At 44.2% G+C, this 24824-nt stretch overlaps 4 protein-coding genes across 6 annotated transcripts in view; 1 reads left to right on the top strand and 3 right to left on the bottom strand.

The window, feature by feature from the left end:
* Positions 1-2893: 2893 nt before the first annotated feature.
* On the bottom strand, positions 2894-7298 carry ube2v2 (ubiquitin-conjugating enzyme E2 variant 2). Its single transcript, XM_080491764.1, has 4 exons — positions 7259-7298; positions 4128-4273; positions 3340-3462; positions 2894-3261 (listed from the first exon to the last, which is right to left on the bottom strand). The coding sequence occupies exons 1-4, from the start codon at positions 7272-7274 to the stop codon at positions 3115-3117; spliced, it is 432 nt and encodes a 143-aa protein (XP_080347890.1). The 5' UTR covers positions 7275-7298; the 3' UTR covers positions 2894-3114.
* Positions 7299-8168: 870 nt separating this feature from the next.
* Positions 8169-15590, bottom strand: mcm4 (minichromosome maintenance complex component 4). The gene is made up of 17 exons (XM_080476005.1): positions 15529-15590; positions 14772-14849; positions 14180-14341; positions 13934-14097; positions 13687-13782; positions 13509-13604; positions 13324-13419; positions 12988-13126; positions 12643-12863; positions 12443-12563; positions 11384-11643; positions 10878-11243; positions 9821-9948; positions 9504-9711; positions 9092-9320; positions 8870-9003; positions 8169-8559 (listed from the first exon to the last, which is right to left on the bottom strand). Exons 2-17 carry the CDS (start codon positions 14833-14835, stop codon positions 8464-8466), a joined length of 2580 nt encoding a protein of 859 aa, XP_080332131.1. The 5' UTR covers positions 14836-14849; positions 15529-15590; the 3' UTR covers positions 8169-8463.
* Positions 15591-19327: 3737 nt separating this feature from the next.
* On the top strand, positions 19328-20663 carry cebpd (CCAAT enhancer binding protein delta). The gene has a single exon (XM_080476457.1). The coding sequence runs from the start codon at positions 19465-19467 to the stop codon at positions 20326-20328; it is 864 nt and encodes a 287-aa protein (XP_080332583.1). The 5' UTR covers positions 19328-19464; the 3' UTR covers positions 20329-20663.
* A 474-nt stretch (positions 20664-21137) lies between these two features.
* The window catches only part of spidr (scaffold protein involved in DNA repair), a 43405-nt gene continuing 39718 nt past the window's right edge, over positions 21138-24824 (bottom strand). For all 3 annotated transcript variants that reach the window (XM_080476430.1, XM_080476431.1, XM_080476432.1), the window contains 2 exons: positions 23307-23363; positions 21138-21556 (listed from right to left, as the gene is read on the bottom strand). In XM_080476430.1, the coding sequence (XP_080332556.1) occupies positions 21431-21556; positions 23307-23363 (183 nt within the window). In that variant the 3' untranslated portion in view covers positions 21138-21430. The remainder of the gene's footprint in view (positions 21557-23306; positions 23364-24824) is intronic.

Here is a 24824-nt window from a genome sequence, read left to right as displayed (position 1 = left end):
GGAATTCAAAACCTTTGAAACTTCAATCCCAAGTCCGTTTCTCTGGCCTCCGCTGCTCCAATCAAACACTTCAGTGTTTATTGATCGTTGAGCTTCTTTCCTTTCCTGCAGTTTGGTTTCATCTCCATGTAATTCTGTAGTTTATTGTCATTTTTTTGCAAATAAGGAAGAAAATAATAAAAGTTGAACTATTTTTCAATATTAATTTCATGGCAGAACTGGAGAAAGAACCATAGAAATGCTTATAAAACAAGATATATTATCATAAATGTTGTCCCCCCTTTTATTCTCTACACTAATCATGGAGAATTCTGATTCTGGTAAAGTTGTTTTCTGGTATTTTTATCTTCTTTTTTATTTAAAATCACATTTCTCATGCTGAAAATGTAAAGACAGCAGCTACTATTATGTGTGTGTGTGTGTGTGTGTGTGTTACAACACATTGATCAACAAGCAATTTCTACTTTTTTCCTTTTTCTTTTTTGAACATGTTCAAAATGAATTATGTAATCCACCCACATGCATGTTTTTGTACTGTAGGGGTACCCAGAGGACCCCCCCACACCCCCCCCCCACACACACACACAGAAAGGGATTTGAACAAAGATGTTCTCAGTGGGAAGCAGGAGCACCAACCACTGCACCACAAATTCAAACCAATCGCTTCTCCGTGGAGGAGTATCACGCAGTACACCGTGTACTCCGATGAATCAGTCTGTTAACTTTTTAATGAATTCATGTTCACATTTTATGAATAATGTATTTTATTGAAAATGATAAAAAAACGAGTTCATAATCCATCCAATCCAGTTTATTAGTCATCTCAGGGACTCATAACTCACCCAAACCAGTACGCCGGACATTCCAACCAGATCAAACTAAACAGATTAAAGAAGTTTGGATTCATTCGACCAGCTGCTTCGCCTGCAGATGGAATATTTCAGGTATGAGGCCACACAGAGCTGGGAAGAGTTCTGTAACGCCTCTCACTTAATACATGAGCTCCTGATATTTGAATATAAATGAGGATGGAATCAGGAAAACGGATCCAAGATTGAAGTGTGAAGGCGGTTTGAAGGAGATCTCCATTTGGTGCCGACGTTTAGAAACCGCTTTTACTTCAATAGATCTTCTGGTTATCGCCACCAGACTGTCCAGAGTCACGGAACCTCCATAAATCATCTTTCTAAAGCTGCATGTGTTCAGATAATTCTACTGCATAAGATATATTTACATGTATTACAGACATGTATATTAGTTCATATTTACAGTGATTTTAATACCATCTTTATGCTCTGGGTGGCAGCAGTGAGTTGATGTGGTTGAAATTCCAGTTCATCTTCAGAACCTTGTTCTTGCACTGAATCCGTGACTCACTGCACCATCTGCTGGTCTAAAGTGGTATTACAGGGTGGATCCAGTTTAGCCAAGCCGGTTACGTTTAGTCTATTTACATCGTCTTTGAGTAAACGGGTTGTAACTTTGAGTAGATTTCTTTAAGTCCATGTGTACTCAAGAAGGTATTCAGACCATTTTGCTTCAACTAAAGTCTCTTCACAGCCTGTAGTACTTTACTGTTTAACACACAACCAACAGATTCTAATCACACAAGCTGTCAGTCCATTAAAACTGTCTATATATTATCAATTCTAAACCTATGGAAGATAGTTTAGAGGAAAACAGGTGAATACAGACGATGAATATTTATACAATCAAATTTTTAGACAAGTATTATAGTTAGTCTGGACACTGAGCAGCTGCAGCTGGTTGAAGTACTGGTGTACAGATGATGCCGCTTCTTCAGTTTGTGGAGAAAACAGATGTAGAGTGACTCACTACACCATCTGCTGGTCTAAAGTGGTGCTACAGGATGGCTCAGGATAGCTGGCAGTATTTAAGTAATTAAGTATTACACGTTTTAGTTTAATCATATGCTCTATTAATTATAAAAAAATAAAAATTAATTTCAGACTCGAGACTGTTCAACATGAAGTACAAAAGATGTGATTCTTGTTTGTCCATAAAAACTTCAGAGACTTTTTGACACCAATGTCGATTCACCACTTCATCTCTACACTAAAGTGCGTACTAAAGTAATCTTTCATGCAAAATAAAATACACTCAGATATATTGTACATTGAAGGTAAAGTCTAAGATTTACGTTAAACCACATCTGTAGACCGAGTGGCAGCAGCGAGTCTCCAATAAAACCCCGGTTGTCTTGTGACTGAATGCAGAAATCACTGCACCACCTGGTGGAACCAAGTGGTACTACAGGTGTGATTATCTGCTGTGTTGATGGTTTTAAATTGTTTATTTCGGAATATTTAAAAAAAACAAAAACCCAGTAAACCATTATAATTCAGCTGGTTTGTCAGTTTTCCACACAGATTCTTCGAGGGGAGTCCAAGGTTTGTTTGCAGACAGTGATTTTAATTTCAGAAAATCACAAGTTTATACACCTGCCATTTCCACTAGGAGTTAAATGCGAGGGTTTCAGAACAGAACAGGCTTCAACGTCTGTTACATGTCAAAGAGCCGCAGAACAGAAACATATTGGTATTGTGTCAAATACAGATATATATTCATATATATATATATATATATATATACTTATATTCTTAAAAAAAAAAAAAAAAACATTCTTACCGTGTGATACTACTTTTAAACTACAGCCACAGTTCAGAACTCGGCCATCTGCTAACATTTCTCCTGCTCTAGTGTTAGTGACACAAGCGGCCTGCAGATGGCGCCCTGCTGCTTTGACTTGGTGAAACGGTGTGTGTGTGTGTGTGTGTGTTGGGGGGGTCTGGTTCAGCTGACTGTGGCCTCATGCTTCCCTCCACAAACTAACTCCATTAAAGGCAGATCAGAATCAGAAGAGTAACTGTGGTCTGGCTGTCTGCGATCTATCTATTCAGTGCGGGACTGCGGCGACGTTACTGTTGGGTTTTTTGTTTTCTTTTTTTTTTTTCTCTCTTGATGAGCAATGGAAGAAGAAGAAAAGTCCGAAGTTGCTCTGGCTGACGATATCGATGTGTTGAAGTGAGCCTCTGGGTGATTTTACACATTTCTAAGAGAGGGAGCTTTAAGACAGAGGGCGGAAACAATCCATTAAGTGCTGTAGGTTTGTCCTTCTGGCGGCTGGGGAAGCTTCATATTTTCTTTGGACGCCATTAGACGCCGTAACTCTTGAAGAACAATTTTAATGCTATAAGAATTCTGCCATTTTGCTAATACTGGTATGCTACGTGAATCCACCTGCGAGACAGGAAGAGAAACGAGGCGTCACCGACGGTCCCATTAGGTGTGAAATGATCGGAGACGGCCGACACTCACCGTCCCGTTGGAATTTATCCCATTCATGCTAATTTTTGTTGCAAATCTAACAGTGGGCGCCGTCTCTGGGTATCTAGGTCCACATTCCACCTTCAGACTGTATATCCTGTTCTCGTAATTGGTCTGAAACAGAAAAAAAAAACACACACACAACTCATTCTACCGATTGATTCTGTGTTCGGATCGTCTTCATTTCATCTACAAGGCTGTCATGCAGCCGCCCGCCACTAGTCGGAGCTCCTGAGCCTTCAGACGTCAGCTTATCGGATCTTTAATCTAGAAAATGTAAACGGGAGCATGAAGGCTGCAAACAAACAACAACAAACACATTCGACCGTTGCTCCTCGCTCGCCACGCTCAGGCTAGTTGGACATCATTTACGCCGAGACGCTGTGATCCGGTCTGAGAAGAGAACGCAGCTCAGTAGATCTGCTTCACGTCACTCACAGGGATGCTAAATGCTAAACCGCGAGAGTACTGCGGGGACTAAGAAGGCTGGCATTTCAGCAGACTAAAAAATATGATCGAATTTCAAATTGTGATTAAAGGCTGCAAACGCATCCGAGTACTCCCAACGTATTTCAAGAAAAATGCTTGAAATTTGACTAAAATGTGCTTAAAAAAATAAAATAAATAAATAAATAATTCAGGCCAACAAGTCTGACGGGTCTTTGGAGGAATCAGCCGCCAGGAAGATTCCTAATCAGAAATACCTGGGTGTGTGTGTTGTATTTTAACTGTGTGTGTGTGTGTGTTGTATTTTAATTGTGTGTGTGTGTGTTGCGTACTCTGGCCGGTCCGATGATCATGCCTGTCCATCGTGTGAGGGTCATGTCCTCATCGTCCTCCAGGCCCCAGCTCACCGTCCCGTCTCCTTCACCTTTCTGACCCTCTTCAAGCTCCTCCAGCAGGCGAAAGTTACGTGGGACTGTAACTGAACACACACACACACACACACACACAGATGTGGGCGGAGTCAGAGCTTTCCCCCGTCATTAGAACCTGTATCTCCTGATGCAGAGCGAACATGCATTAGATATCAGCTGAAATACTAAATTGTATAGTATATATCTTTATATAGATATTAATAATATTACAAAATGTGGATTGTTACAGTGGTGCTTCACAGTCCGGTGTTTCGGTTTCACTGGTTCCCCATGTTAATTGGTGACTTCCGCCACCAGCAGCTGACGTTAAAATAAGACAAAAATGCTAAAATACTTTAAACTTTGAGGGAAACGTGGTTAAACGGCGTTCGCCAGGACAGAGAGGGATTTTTGTCGGGTTTCTAACATCTGCTGTGACGAGGGCAGGCTGGAGGAAGCCGGTCACCAGTTAACAGGGAAACCGGTTCATCTGAAACACCGGTGGTATCCGTGGCTGGAGACCTGATAGTCGTGATGAAAACTCCTCCTCACAAGGTTTTACTCATTTACACGTATTGAATCCACAAACTTTGAGTCGCTTTCAGAACTAATCTGGACTTTGATGCCGTAGAAATCCTCCGAAAGACTTCAGACCGGCCAAAACATTACAGTGAAGACAAACGGTGACGGGGCGACTCGCTTAAAACACCGAACCAGGAAGCTTCAGGCTCGATTCTCCAATCAGGTGTGAAACATCAGACCTGAGGGTGAAAACTGACCTGCCGAGTCCAGCAAGTTAACCTGCGGTCTGGATTCAGTGTTTCAGTGAGACTGGTGGACATAAAGCAGCATGAGGACACCAGGAAGGTGACGTTTGACAAGAGGTCAGAGGTCGTGTGTCTTCAGGGTTTTTCCCCACATTACTCTGAAGACAAATTTCATATATGTATTATTGTCTGCTGGAACAACGCAAATAATCAGTTATAGGATTGTCCCAGGTGGTTTTGTACAAAAACACTTTGGAATTTCTTGTATTTTTATGTAAACAGTTTCATATAAATGTGTTTTCGGGATACGTTTGTACAGATACTAATTGGATATGTTTTCTAAGATGTGAAACATTTTTCATTACACATGTTTGTGGCTCTTTTTCCCCCCCAATTGAATTTTGTATTTTGTTGGTAGTTTCAGGTCCAGTGTGTTCAGCCAGTATTTCAAAACGAGTAAATAATTGTAGAATCACAGAGGTCAAGTTGTGCTGGAAAGAAAAAAGCCACCAAGCACTCAGGTTAAACGGTCGTTGATGTTGAAATGTAGAGGTAAACGCAAAGTTAGTTAAAAACGGCAAATTCACCCCTTGACCCTAAAGTGTTGAAGCTGTGGTTCTGCTTTCACTGGTTTCACCCAATTTAGATGAAATTCAGCGGCACGCGGTCACAGAGAGTCTTTTAATCTAGTTTTATTTCAGCTAATCTGATTTTAAAAACCTCAGACTCCTTTGTGTAATTCAAGTCATTGAAATAAATATCTCAAGATGACAGAAACGAGGGCGATGAGGAGCTTCGAGGAGAAAACTCAGCTGGTGTCCCTCCGTCTCCGACCAGAGGACTCCAGTCAGTCCTGCGTCTCGTCTCGCCGGAGCTCTTCAGTCACTTTTAATGACCCACGATCCTGCTGCTCTTCCTCACGGACGGAGGACAGACCGGAGGCCAAAATAACTGACCACACCTCCTCCTCCTGAGCTATAAATAAGTTCTCTGCAGTTCTCTGTATATTTCTGACCTCCTGTCTGAAGTTTTACTCTCATCTAGGTGATTACTTTCGTTTTTGAGTAGAATTATCAAAATATTATTGTACATAACAGTACTTCTGCACGCAACAAAATAAAAGTTTTTCATACATCTAACATGGGATTCTTGAAGAGTTAAGGATTTTTATTTCTTTATTATTTTACATTCACCGTTTTGTCTGGAGCCTTCTTGTATTTATTTTTTAATCTAAACGACTTCACTAATGTTTGATAAACTGAGCTACATATTTGACCATCTAAGTCATATTCCGTTTAATTTTCAACCCTGTAATGTTCTTGTTGCTCAGTGGTCTGAGTCTTTGTCTCTTAAGTTTTGGAGTCACGCTGCTTTCTGGTGGGCTCCGTCTACTTCCTGAAGCGCAGCGTGCAGCAGCTGCAGAGCCCGCAAAGTGGTGGATATGATTGTGGGTGTTATTTTCTCCAGTTTTACTCTGAGGTTTCGGAACCACGCTTCCTGCTGCTGGGCGCCGTCTATTCCCCGGCCCGGGGAGCTGCGGTGTTTTCTACTCCGCCCTCAAGCAAAGGCTCCGCGCCCCCTGAACCTCCGCTGCAGCCCCGCTGCAGCTGGGGAATTAGATTTTAAGTTCAATCCAAACGATCCCAAACTCCAGATCTGTATTTATATTAATAACGGAGTGCAGGAGTAACCAGAGAGGCTGGAATCCGCCGCACTGTGCCCGGGCTTGGTTCCACCTCAGCGGGCGTCACAGTGAGCACAGAACCGACTCGCGGGGCGCAGAGGCCGGGCCTTCACACCGCAGCAGGCGGCCCTCGGAGCACGGAGCCCCGGCTGCTGTCGGCCCGATATCAAGTGACCCGCTCCCGGGACATTCCAGCCGCCCCGTTAGCCTCGTTAGCTCGGCCCGTCCTGCGGTTGTTTACATTCCTGACATTAACGCCACCGCGGACACTTTCCAGAGGTTTCTGTCCCCAGCTGAGGTTCCCGTCCGCTCACACCGACTCGTCGCTCACAGTTTATCCCGACAACGTTCACCTGATCTCGGCTGAACTTCCCCCACTGCGCGCCTCGCATGGAGCCGCTAACGCCCCAGGACGTAGACGGGTCCGCGGCGGATCGTGGCTGCACCGAGGGGAGGACGCGTTACCGGGGAGGGAGCGCAGCTGGCAGCCGCCGGATAAACGTGGCGGCGGGACTCGGGGGGGCAGGATGAGAGCGCGGATGGCCGGCTGCGGCCCACACATCGAGCCGCTGAAACGTGTTTTAGAGTGAAGGCAGACTAACCTGTGGAGCTCGCCATCTTCTCCTGTCCAGAAGCGCAACGGCGTGTGACGTCACGGGGTTTTTACGTGCCGCGTCATCGAAGTCCAAACCGTCACGTAGACGTTTGATCGACTGCTTGAAACATAGAGCTATAGACGTAGATGTAAACATATAGAAGTAGGAACAGACATGAGTAAATATTAGTATTTAAGTAAAATACATAGAAATATAGTAGATACATGTAGAAACATAAATATTTATACATTGACATAAAGAAAGACACATGGGATGTTTCTTCATCTGTGTGAATTCTGCCTGTTAATTTTGAATCAAACTTTATATTATAAAAGATTTAAATTGAATTTTATTTAACATGAGAATGATCAATATGACACCTGATGTCAAAGGGAAATCATTGAAGTATATCTTTTATATATGTTCAAAAATCAGTTTAACTTACCAAAAGCTTAAAGAAAATGTAAATCTGAAAAATAAAGCATGAATATCAATTTAGGGATTATAAACTAAGGGATACTTTCCAGATTGAGCAAAGATTCTGCTGAATGTAGTTATTGGGTTAATAAGGAATGCAAGTTAATGCACACTGTGTAAACGAGCTGGTGAAATGTAAAAGGGCACATTTTACTTTTCATAAATCCTATGACATAAACCTGGTAATGTTTATATTTGCACATATTTATAATCTGTAGCTGCAAAGAGAAATCTGCAAGGCTGGTTTTAACACATTAACCTGACCGAGTTAACACATTATTCTGACTTAAATAGAAACTTTAACATGTTACTGTAATAAACCTCAGGTCACATTTATCCACCGTTATATTAGTTCTTCACTCAATCAAGACTTTAATATAATATATTAGAATGATTCACGTTTTGCATCTTGTTGACAAACAGAAGGAAACAAACTCTTAGTAAGCAGTGAATATTTAATTTTTTTATTCTTTTAATCTACAAACTCTAGCAGGAAACAAGAAATCATGACTAACATCAAAAAGAGGAACTGGAGCAATAATGTACACGTTTGACTTAGTTTATATCTTTACTGGAACTTAACAGGAGAAAATGTAACAAACAGAATTATTTTAAATACTTTTTTTTTTTTTTTTGTGGTCGATCTGAAGGATTCAAAGCCTGAAAACTTCAACAGAAACATTCCTGACAGGAGGAACTAGAGTAGAGAGGCTGTACAGAGGCGGAGGAGAGATTCAGGCCAGCAGGCGGACCGTTTTCCCCGTCACCGTCAGGAAGTCTTCGTCAGCGAGCGCCCGCAGCGCCTCGTCGAACAGCTCCTTGGTGATCGCCTGGAAGCACAAAACACCCAGTCAGAAACATGGATGGAGAAAAACGAGTCGCCCCCCCCCCCCCCCGGTGGACGAAAAGCGCAGAGTCAGCACCAAGGTTCTGGCTATCTAGTGTTTGTGTACATTTCTCTCATCAGGATTGTTTACTTCTTGGTGGAGGTCGTTGTTTAGTTGTATTCAGGTTAACTAAGAAACAACTGAATCGATTGTTTAAGAAGTCGGACCACAAACTGATCTGGACTCGACACAGGAGCGTTTCCACGTCCAGCAAAACAAAGAACGGCTGGTAGGAAAGTGGGCGGAGACTCACAGTTTCCGACTGTCCTCGCAGGTCGTCCAGCAGCTGCTGGTACTTGATGGCGGGCGTCTTTCCTTTGGTCTGGATCAGCTTCTTCAGAGCCTGAGCCGCTTCCTCCTTGCGCTTCCGAGCCGTGGCGCTCATACCTGCCGTCAGAGGGGGCGGAGTCACACTACGACCTCTCTCTCTCTCTCCTAGCAACACGCCGCTCCGCGGTGAGAGCACCCCCCCTACCTGTGGTGAGGATGGAGATGTCCACGAAGCCCGTGCGGGGGTCGGTGGCTGACTGCTTGAGGGCCTCCCGGTGCAGCCGCTTGGCCTCCTCCACGTCGATGGTCTCCACCTTCTCGGAGAAACGCACTTTGGCGTGCGCCTCGGCGAGCCGGATGAGAGCCTCCAGCTGGCGGGGGTACGCCGAGACCATCCCCCGCCCGCTGCCGATCTTCCTCATGTCCACGTACGCCTGACGGAGCGCAACACACCTCGACTTAAAACTCAGTTTCCAGTGATGTGAGATCTGACAGAGCAGTGCGTGTGGTGGGGGTGGGGGTGGAGGTGGTGTTGTGGTGGTGTTGTGGTGGTGGAGGTGGTGTTGTGGTGGGGCTGGGGGGGTGGTGGTGGTGGTGGTGTTGTGGTGGGGGGGTACCTCGATGAGTGCCTGGCTGGCCTCCTCACTCAGACGGGGTCTGATGTACGTGCGAGCATAGGCGATGTAGTCCTTCAGCACGGCCATGTCCAGGAACTCCTCCGCTATCTGCTCCTCGCTCTGGTAGTACAGCGCCACCAGGTGGTGGGCCAGGCGCCGGTCGTACGCCTCGTCCTGGGGGTCCAGCATGAGGAAGATCAGGTCGAACCTGAAGGGGGGGGGGGGGGGTATTGTTGAGTAACAGGAAAGGTGGTGTGTGTAAAGAGATTCTGTCTGGGATTATTAATAAGAACAAATATTAACGTGGTCTTTCCCACCTGGACAGCAGCGTGTGTGGAAGCTGGATGTTCTCGATGGTCGTCTTCTTGGGGTTCCACTGAGACTCCACGGGGTTGGCGGCGGCCAGCACGGCCGTGCGAGCGTTAAGCTGACAGATGATTCCAGCCTGGAAACGTCAGGAAAAAAACCAAACTGATTTAAATCTTCAGGAACTTCACGTCCGTCTCATTTCTACTCAACATCGTCGTCTCAGCTGCGTTTTTATCATCCAACAGCATTTTCCTTCCTTCAAATTGGTTCTGATGACGTCATCCTGCATGGCCTCATCCTGCAGCCAATAGAATGGCTTCATTTATAAGCTCCGCCCCCTCAAGCTAATTTTTTAGCATATTTAACAGTTTGTTCATTTATATACAATTTCCATCGTTTAACATTAATAAAAGAAAATTATTGGGAAGTTTTTTTTTTTAGGAAACTTTTAAAGTTTTAATCTAGCAGATCTTTAAATAACTGCTGACCTGGACAGTCGTGTTTTAATCTCCTCACATGTTCATCATACCATATAGAAATGGTCTCGGTGCTCAATTGCTTATTTTTTTCCGCTTTCTATTTATAATGTGTGTACTCGTGTGTACTCGTGTGTACTCGTCTCGTCTGGATTGACGCACAAATGGAGCAGCAAATGTAATTTCATTGTACGAACAAATGACAAAGTAATATTAGAGTATCGGTGGATAAGAGCCAGAAACTTCCATAAATCAAAGTGTTTTTCAAAATGATTCTGTAATTTAATTTTTAATTCTGACAAATTCTTTAAGATTCAAGATTTCCACTTAATTTCTGGAAATATGAATTCTCAGAACATTTAACTTTCAGATGATTCTATGTTTAAAAATGTAAATACAAAATTCCTAAAGAGGTTTTAACTAAATAGTAATAATATATATATTTTTTAAATCTTAAAAAAAGTAAAAATTTCACTATATTAACTTTTCACACATTTAACAGACGGTTTTTAATCTAATCGAACATCGGAGCATTTTAAGGTGTTTGGCGGGCGATGGACCGTAACCCTGTGGTCTCCGCGGCCGTTACCTTGGCGATGGAGAGCGTCTGCTGCTCCATGACCTCATGCAGCACCGAGCGCGTGCTGTCGCTCATCTTGTCGAACTCGTCGATGCAGCAGATGCCGTTGTCGCTGAGCACCAGCGCTCCGGTCTGCAGCACCAGCTGCCGCGTCTCCGGGTCCTTCATGACGTAGGCGGTGAGCCCCACGGCGCTGGAGCCCTTCCCAGACGTGTACTGGCCGCGCGGCACCAGGTGGAAGACGTACTGCAGCAGCTGCGACTTGCTGGTTCCCGGGTCGCCGCACAGCAGGATGTTCACCTCGGCCCGGAAGTTCCCCCGACCCGTCTGGCTGAAGTCTTTACGAGTACCGCCGAACAACTGCAGCAGGATTCCCTGGGGGGGGGGGGGGGGTTATTATTATTATACAAGTAATGAGTTACTTTAACATGATGCACAGCCTGATTACACTATAATGCATTTAACATTTCAGCCTGGTTCTACTGGTTCTGCAGTTTCCATCAAATAAAACTCACCTTCTTGATGTCCTCGTGCTCGTAGATGCTGGGCGCCAGCGCGGCGGCGAGCCGCTCGTACACGTCGGGTTTGGCCGCCAGCTCCTTGAGGCGCTGCACGCGGTCCTCGGTGAACAGCTTCTGCTCGGCGTCCTCGTCCAGCCCGTGCAGCCGCTTCTCGTCCGTCTTGCGGAAGTGGATGGCGTCGATGTGCGTCTTGTAGACGGCCTTCACGTTGCTCTGCCGCGGGTTGACGCGCATCGGGACGGCTCGGTAGATCCCTGTGGGAGGGGGGGGATGGGTGGGGGCGGTAAAAACAGGAAGGACTAAATGATCGTTGGGTCAAGAACAAAAACAAACAAAAAGCAACACCTCCACCACAATTTTCTAACATTTTGAATACGATCAAAGTAAAATTCAATCAATTTATCTAATGTTAAGCTGTTGATGTACTTTATTGTCAACAACACGGGGAGTTTTATGACATCACGATGACATCAGAGAACGAGTGACGTCCCAACTTCTGTCATTCTCATTAATAATAAACCGGGAAATATAGAACGACATCAGCAGAGTTCAACACCGACGTCGATCATCAGGGGCTCCAGCAGCGTTTAACAAGTACTCTTACTTTAACAAGTACTCGTATCGGCAAGTAGCTGAAGGTTTGTACTCGTCTTTTAAAGTACGTCACTAGTTTCTGTAGTTATATTTCTGTTAATTTTCTTTCTGAATTAAATTTAAAACTTTTCTCCTTAAAAAACATTATATGGAAAATTTGGCACAAAGTTTTGTTTTATATTAAATATAAGTTCAGTTTGCATCTGGAAACTGATTAAGATTGATTTGGTTTCCATTTTTGGAAGAAAACTCAAAGAAAGTATTTTTATTTGATCTTTTTCCCCTACATTTAAAAAAACAAAAAACAAAAAAAACAACTTTCTGGTGTTTCATCAAAATCTTAAGAATGTTTATTTTTTTTAACATTTATATTCTTATAATTTTTAAGTTCATTTTGATTTACTGTGGAGAGTCGCGACAGGACTTCCTGTCTGCCGGCGTCTGATTGGCCGGCCTTACCGGTGATGTTGACGCGGTCTCCCGGCTGCACTTTGTCCACCAGGTCGTTGTGAGCGTAAACCACCAGGGTGTGCGGCGTCTGGCCGGCCGGCATGTCCTCTGGAGACTCCTGCACCTTAATCTGGGGGACAGGTTGAAGATGAGGAAGATGAGGAAGATGATGACGCTGCCTCTCCTCCCACGCCGCCGCCGCCACTCACCATCTGCTTGTCGGAGAAGACGGAGCGGTTGTGGACGAGCGCCATGCTGTGGGTAGTGTTGCAGTGGCGGCAGACGGCGGGCTCGGCGATGCGCCCGCGGTCGACCTCGACCCGCGAGCTGAAGCTGCAGACGTGACACTGGAAGAACGCCTCCTGCATCTCTGGGATGAGCTGCGACGTGCGGATCACCATCCCGCTCAGCGTGATCAGCTGGTCGATGTCTGCGCCCGGAGGAGAGGCAATCCCATCATGCACTTGTTCGCACCTGGCTCTCCCCGCCTGGCTCGCCCCGCCTGTCTCACCCCCCGCCTGTCTCACCCCCCGCCCCTCCCCCGCCCGTCTCACCCTCGGGGTTCAGGCTCCTCATGTTCCGGGTCTTCTGCGTGTTGTACGGCCTCACTTGGATCTGGTATTCCAGGAAGGAGTCGGGGAAACGCTCGGAGAAAAGGTCATTCACCGCCATGTCGAAGGTCGGGACCACTTCCTGTTACACACACACAGACACACTGAGGAGGCGGTCCACACCAGAACGCCGCTTCACGTAAACGCGCCGCTTCTGGTCGATTGATCAGAGGCGGCGAAAACTTTTTTTCCTTCAACGCGGGTTCCAGGGTGGGGAAATTGTAAAACCCCGGCTGGGCTTTGAGGTTCGGACGGCAAAGTGTGTGAGAGAGATTTTACCTGAGGATAACAGACGAGCTGCCGGTAGAGTTCTGCATCGAAGGACTGAATGTGACCACAGTTCACATTCAACACCGGATCTCCAACCACACTGATCTGAAACACACACACACACATTAGAACATTTCTCTCCAGAGCTCTAGAAGAGATGCAGACATTCCCCTCTGGTCTGTTTTCCCGCTCACCTCCTCCAGTTTCTGTATGTAGAGCGGCTCGTTCAGGTCCAGGCCGGCGTTCTCGTCCTCGGTGGAGTTCGGATCCACGAATCTCTGCAGAAACCTCTGAAAGCACAACGATCGGCGTGAGGCGGCAACTCGCCAACGGAAGAGACGGCAGCTCCGCGTCACGTTTCCTTCTCCGTACCTGGAACTTCTCCTTGCATGTCGTCACGTTCACGTCCGTCCCCCAGATGACCAGTCGTTGTCCGGCGGGCGCCTCGCCGGCGGCGTCTGCGTTCGCCTGAGAGACGGGAGGAGGAGGAGGAGGAGTCAGCACGGTGCGTTCAGGTGCAGACAATAAACAGGAAAGTGGATGTGTTTCCTGATGATCAGTAAAAGACACTGGATGTCTGATGGCGGTGCTCCATCACCGCCGAGTTGGCGCCGCTCACCGGGTCGGACTGCAGGTCCACCTGCGGCGCCTTCCTGACGGAGCCGAGGTCAGGCCGCTGCCGGGCCGGCGTCCCCCGCACGCCGCTGTGAGGTGTGCCCTCCATCCTGGAGCTGGGCGTGCCATAGACCAGCGGCGAGCTCATGTCCACGTCGTGAGGCAGCACTGAGGAGGTCAAAGGTCGTCAGGACCGCCGTCACCATGAACACACACACGTGTGACGTCACAGACGGCGTCTCTCTCGTACCTGAAGGGCGTGGCGAGGACATCAGAGACGTGTCCTGTGGCGCCGCTGGACTCAGCATGTCGGTGGGCGGCGAGGTCGGCATCGGCATCAAGTCCCCGGTGGACGAGTCCTGACCTCTGCGGCGCTGAGATGGAGGGGAGGTGACACCCACACCGCCGCCAGCTGACGATACGAGAGGGCGTCGTTTATAAAGACGTTCGTTAATCCCAGAAACTCCAACCTTGAAACACGAGGACTCGTTTCTCACTATTTATTCACATCTGTTGGATTTTGTCGTCAACTTTTGTTTAAATCAGAGTTTGACTTCGAGACGAATCCTGCTGATTTTTTACCCGTTTAAAATAGTTAGACCAGCTCAAACTGCTCACTTCCTCTCCACACACACTCATTTCTAGAGTTCTTGTAATGATCAAGGTTTGTTTTTTAATTCTTCTTCTCCTGCTGCGACGTCATTTGAATGGCTTCAGCAGTTTTTCACTCCTTGAATTAGACTCTAATCAAAACCCAGAACTTTTCCGGTCTTTACATCTTCAATGTAAAGGTTTTTTAGTGTGAGCAGACGAAGTAATGTGATCGATTGTTTTGTACTCACGAGTCGACGGGTTGCTGCTTCGTCCACGTTTGCGGCCCCCGGGTGAAGAAGTTGGAGAAGACATTGTTGCTCAGATATCTGAGAAGAAGAGACGAACAGCGGGGGGTTATTATTAAAACAGCTGGAAAAGGTTTTCGTTGCATGTTTGGTGACATCTGCGACTTGAACCTGTGTCCCTTTCAGTGTGCATGCTGTTAAGGTAGACAGCAGCCTGACTCAATACACCACCTGCTGGTACAAACGGGTACTGCAGGACTAACCAAGCTGATTACCAGCTTTGGGAAATAAACCAGCAAAACATCAAAGAACTGAAAAGACAGACCAGGTTGGTTTTTGTGCACAGTAAACAAACGACAAACTATATTTAACAACCACGAAATCACTCCGAGGAGCAAGGACTGGGGAAAAAACAGTCATGGCCCAAAATGTTATGATTACTTTTTTGGAAAAAAGTGTTTATTATCCACAGTGTAGTAAACTTTGACAGAAAAGGATAAAATGCGTTTCTAGTGAGTTTGTGTCGATTTCATGTCGGTTTGTTGTTTTCAGACTTTATGGTGACATGCGGCTGCACGAGACAATAAGATGTCGCACAGCTGAACGATTTAAACCTAATTTCACGCTCAAATCTCAACATTTCTGCGCCTAATCCGTTTCTGTGCATCCTCGTGAAGCCGTTAGACGAGCTACGTGGAGACTAAAAGTGAGGAAAGCGGCGGTTTGAGGAGAAATTCATCCGTAAATCGTCTTTTCTTACCTCCGCTGATGTCGGCACGACTAAAAGCTGCTGGAGATGTGGCGCGAAACTGAGCGTGACGTAGTTTTCGCGGGGAACTTCGAGCCAATTACAAGCCGTGATGGTATTTCCTGATGCTTGGGTGGAAGAAACGTCACTTTGCAACAAGAACATTTTCATTTAAACACACAACTGATTAACGCCGTAAAATTGTGTTACATCAATGAAGAATAAAACACAAATATTTCACAGTTTGGAACCGGAAACACGATCAACAGCTGCACTGTTTTGTCTCTATAATCAGAGACACCCCCACCCACTTGGTTTGGTCCATCACTGAGCCGACATTGTGGTGCTTTCAGAAAACTTGGGAAATAGAAGTCCCTCTATCTAAGAGTCGTTGATAAAACGAATGAAACGTCAACGAGTTTTAAAATTGGTCTAATAACTCAACACGCACATGAAGTGGAGCTTTATTATCAGACTCAGTCCCGGGGAACAAATGTTTTTGGAACGACACATAAACAGTGTCGTGTGTTTTTGAAGAAAATCCTGAGATTCCGAGTCACTCTTGAATGCATCATTATCCTAATATGATTATACAAAAACGAATAAATAACATTATAAGTTATTATCACGGATAGAACATGTACAAAACTACTAATGAATATATACCATACAAAACCTTAAAAAATATATTAAATGTCCAATAATTCACAAATTATGAAAGTTCAAAAACAGCAACAGTATTTATAACAATAAGAAATAAAAATAATACTCTATACATACATAATATAGAAAAAGCTTTTTCGAATGTTCATGTGTGTGTGTGTGTGTGTGTGTGTGTGTGTGTAAAAATTTTATTATTATTATTATTATTATTATTAACATTGTCTTTTGGTGAGCTAAAAACTTTTCATGGCACGTTATACTGTGACGTTATACTTTGACGTTATACTGTGTATAATTATTTGTGACAAATAAAGGACTTGCTTTGACATGACAGGAAAGGCAAGTTTAATTTATATATGAAATGAGGGTTGTGGGTCAGTAGTTGGAGTGGTTGATCTTCCACAGTTAGCAGTTCGAGCCCCTATTCAACCCGCAGGATGAACCACTGAACCTCAAGTTAGGCCTGAGGGCGTGCATTCAGCTTGTACAGTAAATGCCACCATCGATGTGTGTAGATAAGAAAGCAACCCATCAAAGTTAACCTTTTAGACACATACTGACAGCAGAACATTTTTTGTTAATATTTCGCAAACGCTCATCCACACGTCGATCATATTCTTTGTATTTTGAATAACTTATTAACCTTACCGCTTTAGAGTCCAGCTATAAAGTTAATGTTTTATAGGAGCAGCAGCCCTCACAATAATCTGCGCTCAGGTCTTTTACCTTCTCTGTGATAAATAAAATCCTCCTGCAGGTGCACCATCTGACCACCAGGTGTCACTGTTCCATTGCAGAAAGCAGCGGCGGAGCGGAAAAGTACTGAAAACTTCCTGAGAGGAAGTCATGAGGACGTTTCCGAGAAATGTCTTTTCAGGAGGAATTTAAGGACACAAAGAACCGGAAACGGAAGAATTTACGACTTTCGATTTATTGTCACACATCCTGAAGTGATCACTGACTCACACTCGTACTTGATGTGCAGCAAACAGTTTAACTTCAATGACTCCTGAATGCAAGAAATCCTTTTCTGTTGTAGATGCCATTTTCTAGTTTTATTTACTCTGTTTTAAGCAGACAGACTAACTGACAGTATAAACATGTACAAGTATGAGTAAATGACAGCAGAAAGCAGTTTGCATTTTGTTTTTACTGCTTAAATTTGGCAAACATTAGTTGATTATAACTAAAGAAAACCTCAAATATTATCTTTAAATTCACTTCTGAAGTCTTCCTGCTAAAATGTGTACTGTACCTTTTACTCAACAACCTTCAGATACATGTTGTACTTGATTATTAGAAGTTTTGAGGACTGGAGAAGCTTCACAGTGATGTAGGTGAATGATGATCACAGAAAGCTGATATACTGACAGAGCTGTACTGCAGTAAGTACACACATCACGTGAATTCAGTGTTTGTTACTTTCTGCTGGTTCGACCAAAGCGGGGGTCCGTCGGGTCTGTCGCCAGCAGAGCCAGTTTAAAAAACCAGTTTATAAACCAGAATGAAACCGGTCTGGTATCAGAAGCCATCTCAAACCGTCACAGTGGGAACGACCGGCTGAAACGCATCAGATCACCACTTTAAGAGAGTTGACCAATCAAATCCAGTAGAAACGGTGAAACAGTCAAAGAGACAAACAAACAGAAAGTCTCCAATGATCCAAAAAAAAAAACCCCCAATTCTTTCTAAAACGTTCAGATATGCGAGTTGATGAGGAGAGAAAGTCTCCTTGGGTAAACTACAGAAACCCGACTAGTCTCCCTCAGCCGGTTTGTCCTGATTTGACCGACCGAAAGGTCAAAAGGTCAAAGAACGAACTGGTCTGAAACCAGTCCGCGGGTCATTTACAAACTCTGAAACACTTTGACTGACCGAAAGCTGCCGGGGAAATGTTAACAAGCCTCCAGAAACAGATTCAATCTTTAGCAAAATCTGAACATAAAACCGGAGGACTTTCAAAATAAAGCAAGGAAAATGTAAAGGAAAATGTTGAGACAGTAAAACTGCAGCACAAAGTCCCAGATGGAACATTTTAATCCCAGTTTGTTAACTTTAATCTCAATTTTGACATTTAATCCTGAAGTCTAACCCAAACCAAACTTCAAGTTTAATCCCGACATGTTAATCCTAAATCATAACATTTCCTCTTTAATCCCAAAAGTTACACTTTATCCAAAAATCTCATTCCAGGTTAAATCCTAACATCAACTTTTAATCTTTAATCTCAAGGTTTCTGATTTAATGCTGATTGACTCTAAAGTGTGATTTAATCAAACATTTTAACTTCAATCTGATTTTTTTTAATTTACCTATTTAATCCTGATCTACCAGCAATCATCAGAACATGTAATCTCTTATCCTGACACTTCATGCTTAATCTCAATATTCCCGATTTAATCATGACTCTCATCTTTAATCCAGATATCTGAGTTTAACATAGATTTTTACTTTAATTGGAATATTTTGACTGTATTGACTCAAGTCAGACCTAATTTTAGCCTTGAATTCTGAAATCATAAGTAACCCTGAGTTTAACTCTAATCCCATAATTCCATAACATGATCTCAGACTTCGTCATTTTAGATTAAATCCTGACTGACTCTGACACGTCCTTGTTAATCTATTTCAGTTTAATACTGACTTTTATGACAGATCCATTTTTTGTTTGTTTTGAATCCATACTTTCATTCCCAGATTGTTTTTTTGGGGGGATTAAATCGTGATTAATCCTGGAGGAAGTTTTAATCTCAGTTTTCTTTAATCCCGTCACGTCAGTTTAATTTGTCCCAGTCTATCCTTTAATTCAGAGTAAACTTGACTATTTTCTTCACAGATTACCTTCCAGATTAAAATTATAATCTGAGTGTAATGACGATATTCGATGCTACTTTATAGTTGTAATTTACTCCAAATTGCTGATGACGTGATTGACGATGTGTGCGCGCGCAGGTGTAAACACCGCGCGCCCATTCATGCAGTCGGGGCGCACGCGGGTGGGCGGGACGTGCGCGCGCTCCTACACGCCCCCCTCTTCTCCTCGAATGGGACGTGACCGCGCACCACGTGACCTCCGTTTGTACTCGAGTGGCCAGCGCGAGGGCGGCGTGTGTGTGACGTCAGCGGGAGGACGATACAAAACAGAGCGCGAGAGTAAGTCCGCGTGAGAGGAGTGACAGCAGCCTGACACACGCAGATAAACACACACACGCACACGTCCAGGTTAACCTGCGCACACACACATACACACACACACCCACACCTGAGACTCACCTGTCCGGGTTCATGTGCGACCTCTACAGCCTGGACTCCCACTGCGTGTCCCCACCATGCGGCATGAGCTGGGCCATGGAGCCGGCTAACTTCTACGAGAGCTCCAAGCTGGGCGGGCCGCAGCTCGGGCTCTGCAAGCCGGGCAGCACGGCGGTGGACGGAGATGGTGGAGGAGGTGGAGGTGGAGGTGGAGGTGGAGGTGGAGGAGGCAGCCTGGTGGAGCTCAGCAACACTCCGGCCATGTACGACGACGAGAGCGCCATCGACTTCAGCCAGTACATCGAGTCCATGACGGCGGTGCCGAACCTGGAGCTGTGCAACGACGAGCTGTTCCTGGACCTGTTCAACACGGTGAAGCAGGAGAAGACGGAGCTGTTCGGCCCGCACGGCCCCGGCCTGCAGCCCCCGGACGGCAGGACTCTGTTCCCCGCGCCCATCAAGCAGGAGTCGGACTGGAGCGACAGCGACGTGTCCTCGTCGTTCCCGTCGCAGATCGAGACCTGCGCCCAGACCTCCGTCAGTCTCCCCACCGGGCAGCCCACCCCGCCGACCAGCCCGGAGCCCGGCCCCGGGGGCTGCTCGGCGCGCCCCCACGCCAGGAAGCTGTCCCGGGACAAGACGGGGAAGAAGTGCGTGGACCGGCTGAGCGTGGAGTACCGGCAGCGGCGGGAGCGGAATAACATCGCGGTGAGGAAGAGCCGCGACAAGGCGAAGCGGCGGAACCTGGACATGCAGCAGAAACTGCTCGAGCTGAGCGCGGATAACGAGCGGCTCCATAAGACCATCGAGCAGCTCAGCAGGGAGCTCAGCGGCCTCAGAGACTTCTTCAAGCCGGCGCACGGCGCCTCATTCCCGGCGGCCGGGGAGAGCCGGTGACCCTCCGGGCGGGACTTGACCTCCTGGACCGGGAGACAATACCTCACACACACACACACCCTTACCATCTGTACCAGATGTATCTAAGCTTACCATAATGGCACTGGAAATTATAGGAAGACACTTAAAAGTCGTTGTCGTTGCCATATTTTTTGTGGGATTTTGTGTATTAAATTATTTTACCACTGCATTTACAAGACGTTATTATATCTATACACCTGCCATGGTACCTGTTTTTATAATTCCAAACTTTGTATAAGAGCCAGAGCATGAACTTTTCTATAGTTTGTACTGAACATTTTGTCTATGAATGTGTAATAAAAAAGCTGAAAGCAGCACAAAGACTCTGATTGATGATGTGAACAAGTAAACTTTACAACAGGAAACTTTTATTTTACACTTTTTACTTCGACTTATCCTGACGTTTCCTCTTTACTTCTGACATTTAATTCTGAAATTTGGATTCAATTTGATATTTCATTAATGCCAACCCCCCAAAAAACTTCAGATACCAAAATGTGTGTTTCAATCTGAGGATTCTGACCATAATCCTGACTTTTAATCATATTTCTGTGGCATTTTGAAATCTCTTCATTTGCGTTTTAATCCATTAAATCCCAACTTCATCTGGACTAGTTGGCATTTTAACTTTTGATTTCCTGTTTCATTACCTTAACACTTTATAACTTTATCTAAACTGCTCTGTGTTCATATATATATTGAAAACAAATTGGATTTTGTTCTTGATCTAATCTCAATCATCTGGACATGTTTTCCACCTTCAAGCAAAAATTCTCACACTTCATTTTCAATGTTTCATCTTTATTCATCTTCAACATTTCCAACAAGGGAAGGAGTCTTCCTCCTTGTGAACTGATTGTTTACAGTCCTGCTCCTGGACCACGTGGGTCTGACAGGCTGCAGGTCTCAGCTGGACCCCCCCCCCCCCCCCCCCCCCCCCCCCTGCTGGATCACATGTCACCACAAGCAGCTCCTCCTCCAGCTGTCAGGGAGGCCTGCAGTGAGGGGACGGGCGGGGAGGGAACCAGCTCGTACCGGGGGTCCGGGGTCAGACCCTGGGAGGCCCACAGGTCTGACAGGATCAGGTCTCCAGAGGAACCTGGTCCAGGCCGATCCACAGGGAGGGGGAGCGGGTCACCACACGGACGTAGGCGGCCATCGGACCCACTTCTTTACCCAGAATGCTCTCCACGTCCAAGCCCGAGAGCTACACACACACACACACACACACACACACACACACACACACACACACACGATAATAATCTTTACAGTTCTTCACTAGGAGCGACCTTTGAACCCATAAGCAGCAATCAGAGCCGGTAAAAGTACACCCAGCGGCCGACACAGTGTAAGTACACACAGGACCAAGTACTTAAAGTGCCATGGAAGTCCAAAGTACACAGTGTGAAAAGTACTGTGAGTTTCAGAGGGGAAAAAAAAAAAAAAAGAAAAAAGGAACAAATCAGATACGATCAGTCCAGAGAAGAAACCAGGAAATTCACACAACTGGCAAAAAAAAGAAAAAGAAAGAAAGTTCAGAAAGAAGTTAATCATTTAAAGAGCAGACTGAAACAGTCAAATCCAGATCAACCATGACCCTAAACCAGTGAGAAACGAGACTAAACCTTCTGCAAACAGTCAGAAACCAGTTGTTCTGCCCTGTTACTGCCAGTTTTTCCTCTTTTTGCCCAAATGAAGCAAAGTTACAGTGACATCAAGTCTGAGCCGAGTCCAAACAACAGGCACAAACCAGTTTAATCCAGTTTAAGCATCTTTAAAATCTCCAAAAATCCAAAACTTACTTAAAAGTCAAACTCAGACTGAAACTAGAAAGTATTTCCTCCAAAATCATCTGAGAACCAGTTCAACAAACAGTCCACAACTGTCTCAGACCAGATGCAAATAATCGGTTTAATCCCCGAGTGAAAAGGAAGTTTGAAAAGTCTCACAGTCGTCTGAAAACAAACCAGCATCATTACAATCCATGAAACTAGTATAAACCCAGTAACAAACTAGTATAAACCAGAAACTAGTATAAACCCAGTAACAAACTAGTATCAACCAGAAACTAGTATCAACCAAGGAAGAAACTAGTATAAACCAAGGAAGAGAGTAGTATAAACCTGAAACTAGTATAAACCAAGGAAGAAACTAGTATAAACCAGAAACTAGTATAAACCAAGTAAGAAACTAGTATAAACCAGAAACTAGTATAAACCAAGTAAGAAACTAGTATAAACCAGAAACTAGTATAAACCAAGGAAGAGACTAGTATAAACCAGAAACTAGTATAAACCCAGTAACAAACTAGTATAAACCTGAAACTAGTATAAACCAAGGAAGAAACTAGTATAAACCAGAAACTAGTATAAACCAAGTAAGAAACTAGTATAAACCAGAAACTAGTATAAACCAAGGAAGAGACTAGTATAAACCAGAAACTAGTATAAACCCAGTAACAAACTAGTATAAACCAGAAACTAGTATAAACCAAGTAAGAAACTAGTATAAACCAGAAACTAGTATAAACCAAGTAAGAAACTAGTATAAACCAGAAACTAGTATAAACCAAGGAAGAGACTAGTATAAACCAGAAACTAGTATAAACCCAGTAACAAACTAGTATAAACCAAGGAAAAAACTATGATAAACCAGAAACTAGTACAAACCCAGTAAGACACCAGTATAAACTGGTTATAAACCCAGGGTAATATCTGGTTAAAACCAGCATGAAACCAGTTCAGGAAAACAATAACAATGTAAACCAGATTAGAAACCAGTTGTGGTATTTGACGTGTCCAAAGACCCAGAAGCCTCCAGAAATGGACTTGAAGTGAAACTAAGATTCAAACTGATTTGGGGTTTACTTGAGTATAAATGCTTGAGTAAATTAGAGAGTATTAGTACTCTGTTGACTCACTAAATACTCGTTAAGTAACTGTGTGTAAACTGACCTGAGTTCTGTTGGAGGTTGTGGCGTTCAGGAGGCGGCGGATGGTCGACTGCTGCAGCTGCGGACGAATCGTCACTTTCACTCTTTCACTCAACTCTTTAACTCGACTCTTTAACTCTTAAACTCGACTCTAACTTTTTAACGCAACTCTTTAACTCTTTAACTCGACTCTTTCACTCAACTCTTTAACTCGACTCTTTAACTCAACTCTTTAACTCGACTCTTTAACTCTTTAACTCGACTCTTTCACTCAACTCTTTAACTCGACTCTTTAACTCTTTAACTCGACTCTTTCACTCAACTCTTTAACTCGACTCTTTAACTCTTTAACGCGACTCTTTAACTCTTTAACACAACTCTTTCACTCAACTCTTTAACTCGACTCTTTCACTCAACTCTTTAACTCGACTCTTTAACTCGACTCTTTCACTCAACTCTTTCACTCGACTCTTTCACTCAACTCTTTAACTCGACTCTTTCACTCGACTCTTTCACTCAACTCTTTAACTCGACTCTTTAACTCTTTAACTCGACTCTTTCACTCAACTCTTTAACTCTTTAACGCGACTCTTTAACTCTTTAACGCGACTCTTTAACGCGACTCTTTCACTCACCTCTTTAACTCTTTAACTCGACTCTAACTCTTTAACTCGACTCTTTCACTCAACTCTTTAACCCGACTCTTCAACTCTTTAACTCTTTAACACGACTCTTTAACTCTTTAACTCAACTCTTTAACACGACTCTTTAACTCTTTAACTCAACTCTTTAACACGACTCTTTAACGCGACTCAGTTCAACACAAAGTAACTCGACTGATATTTACGCTCAGCTGAATGGAATCTACTCACATGGAATATTTTACTCTGTTACACAAATTAATTTTAGTTCAATACAAATCACTTCTTAATTTAATCTAAAGAGCTCGACTGAGTTCATTAAAGTTTTACTGAATTTTATTTCAGTTCCACAATTTTAACTAAAACATAAATTAAACGAGGAAAAATAAGTTTCAGTATTTTCTTACTTACTTACTTCTTTAGAGTCATTTAAATGTTTTCTATTGGCCTTGAGTAATCCTGTAACTCTGAGTAATCTATGAGCCCTGAGTAATCCTGTAACTCTGAGTAATCTATGAGCCCTGAGTATTCCTGTAACTCTGAGAAATCTATGAGCCCTGAGTAATCCTGTAACTCTGAGTAATCTATTAGCTCTGGAGTAATCTATTAGCCCTGAATAATCCTGTAACTCTGAGTAATCTATTAGCCCTGTGTAATCCTGTAACTGAGTAATCTATTAGCCCTGAGTAATCCTGTAACTCTGAGTAATCTATTAGCCCTATGTAATCCTGTAACTGAGTAATCTATTCGCTCTGCGTAATCCTGTTACACTGAGTAATCTATTAGCCTTGAGTAATCCTGTAACTGAGTAATCTATTCGCTCTTCATAATCCTGTAGCACTGAGTAATCTATTAACCCTGAGTAATCCTGTAACTCTGAGTAATCTGTTCGCTCTTCA

This window comes from Lipophrys pholis, assembly GCF_963383615.2.
Source record: "Lipophrys pholis genome assembly, chromosome: 1".
Taxonomy (NCBI): Eukaryota; Metazoa; Chordata; class Actinopteri; order Blenniiformes; family Blenniidae; genus Lipophrys; species Lipophrys pholis.
Note: the sequence above shows the minus strand (reverse complement) of the source record. Positions and strands in the feature narration are given on the sequence as shown.

What these genes read in the sequence shown, in the direction of transcription:
- ube2v2 (XM_080491764.1), bottom strand. An exon ending in TGATCATCGGACCGGCCAGA is followed by an intron (nt 3,463 to 4,127) that starts GTACGCAACACA and finishes TTTCTGTTTCAG; the next exon opens with ACCAATTACGAGAACAGGAT. An exon ending in GGATAAATTCCAACGGGACG is followed by an intron (nt 3,262 to 3,339) that starts GTGAGTGTCGGC and finishes CCTGTCTCGCAG; the next exon opens with GTGGATTCACGTAGCATACC.
- mcm4 (XM_080476005.1), bottom strand. Translation starts at nt 14,835, where the DNA reads ATGTCTTCTCCAACTTCTTCACCCGGGGGCCGCAAACGTGGACGAAGC. An exon ending in ACATACAGAAACTGGAGGAG is followed by an intron (nt 13,420 to 13,508) that starts GTGAGCGGGAAA and finishes TGTGTGTTTCAG; the next exon opens with ATCAGTGTGGTTGGAGATCC. An exon ending in AGCACGAGGACATCAAGAAG is followed by an intron (nt 11,244 to 11,383) that starts GTGAGTTTTATT and finishes CCCCCCCCCCAG; the next exon opens with GGAATCCTGCTGCAGTTGTT.
- cebpd (XM_080476457.1), top strand. Translation starts at nt 19,465, where the DNA reads ATGTGCGACCTCTACAGCCTGGACTCCCACTGCGTGTCCCCACCATGC.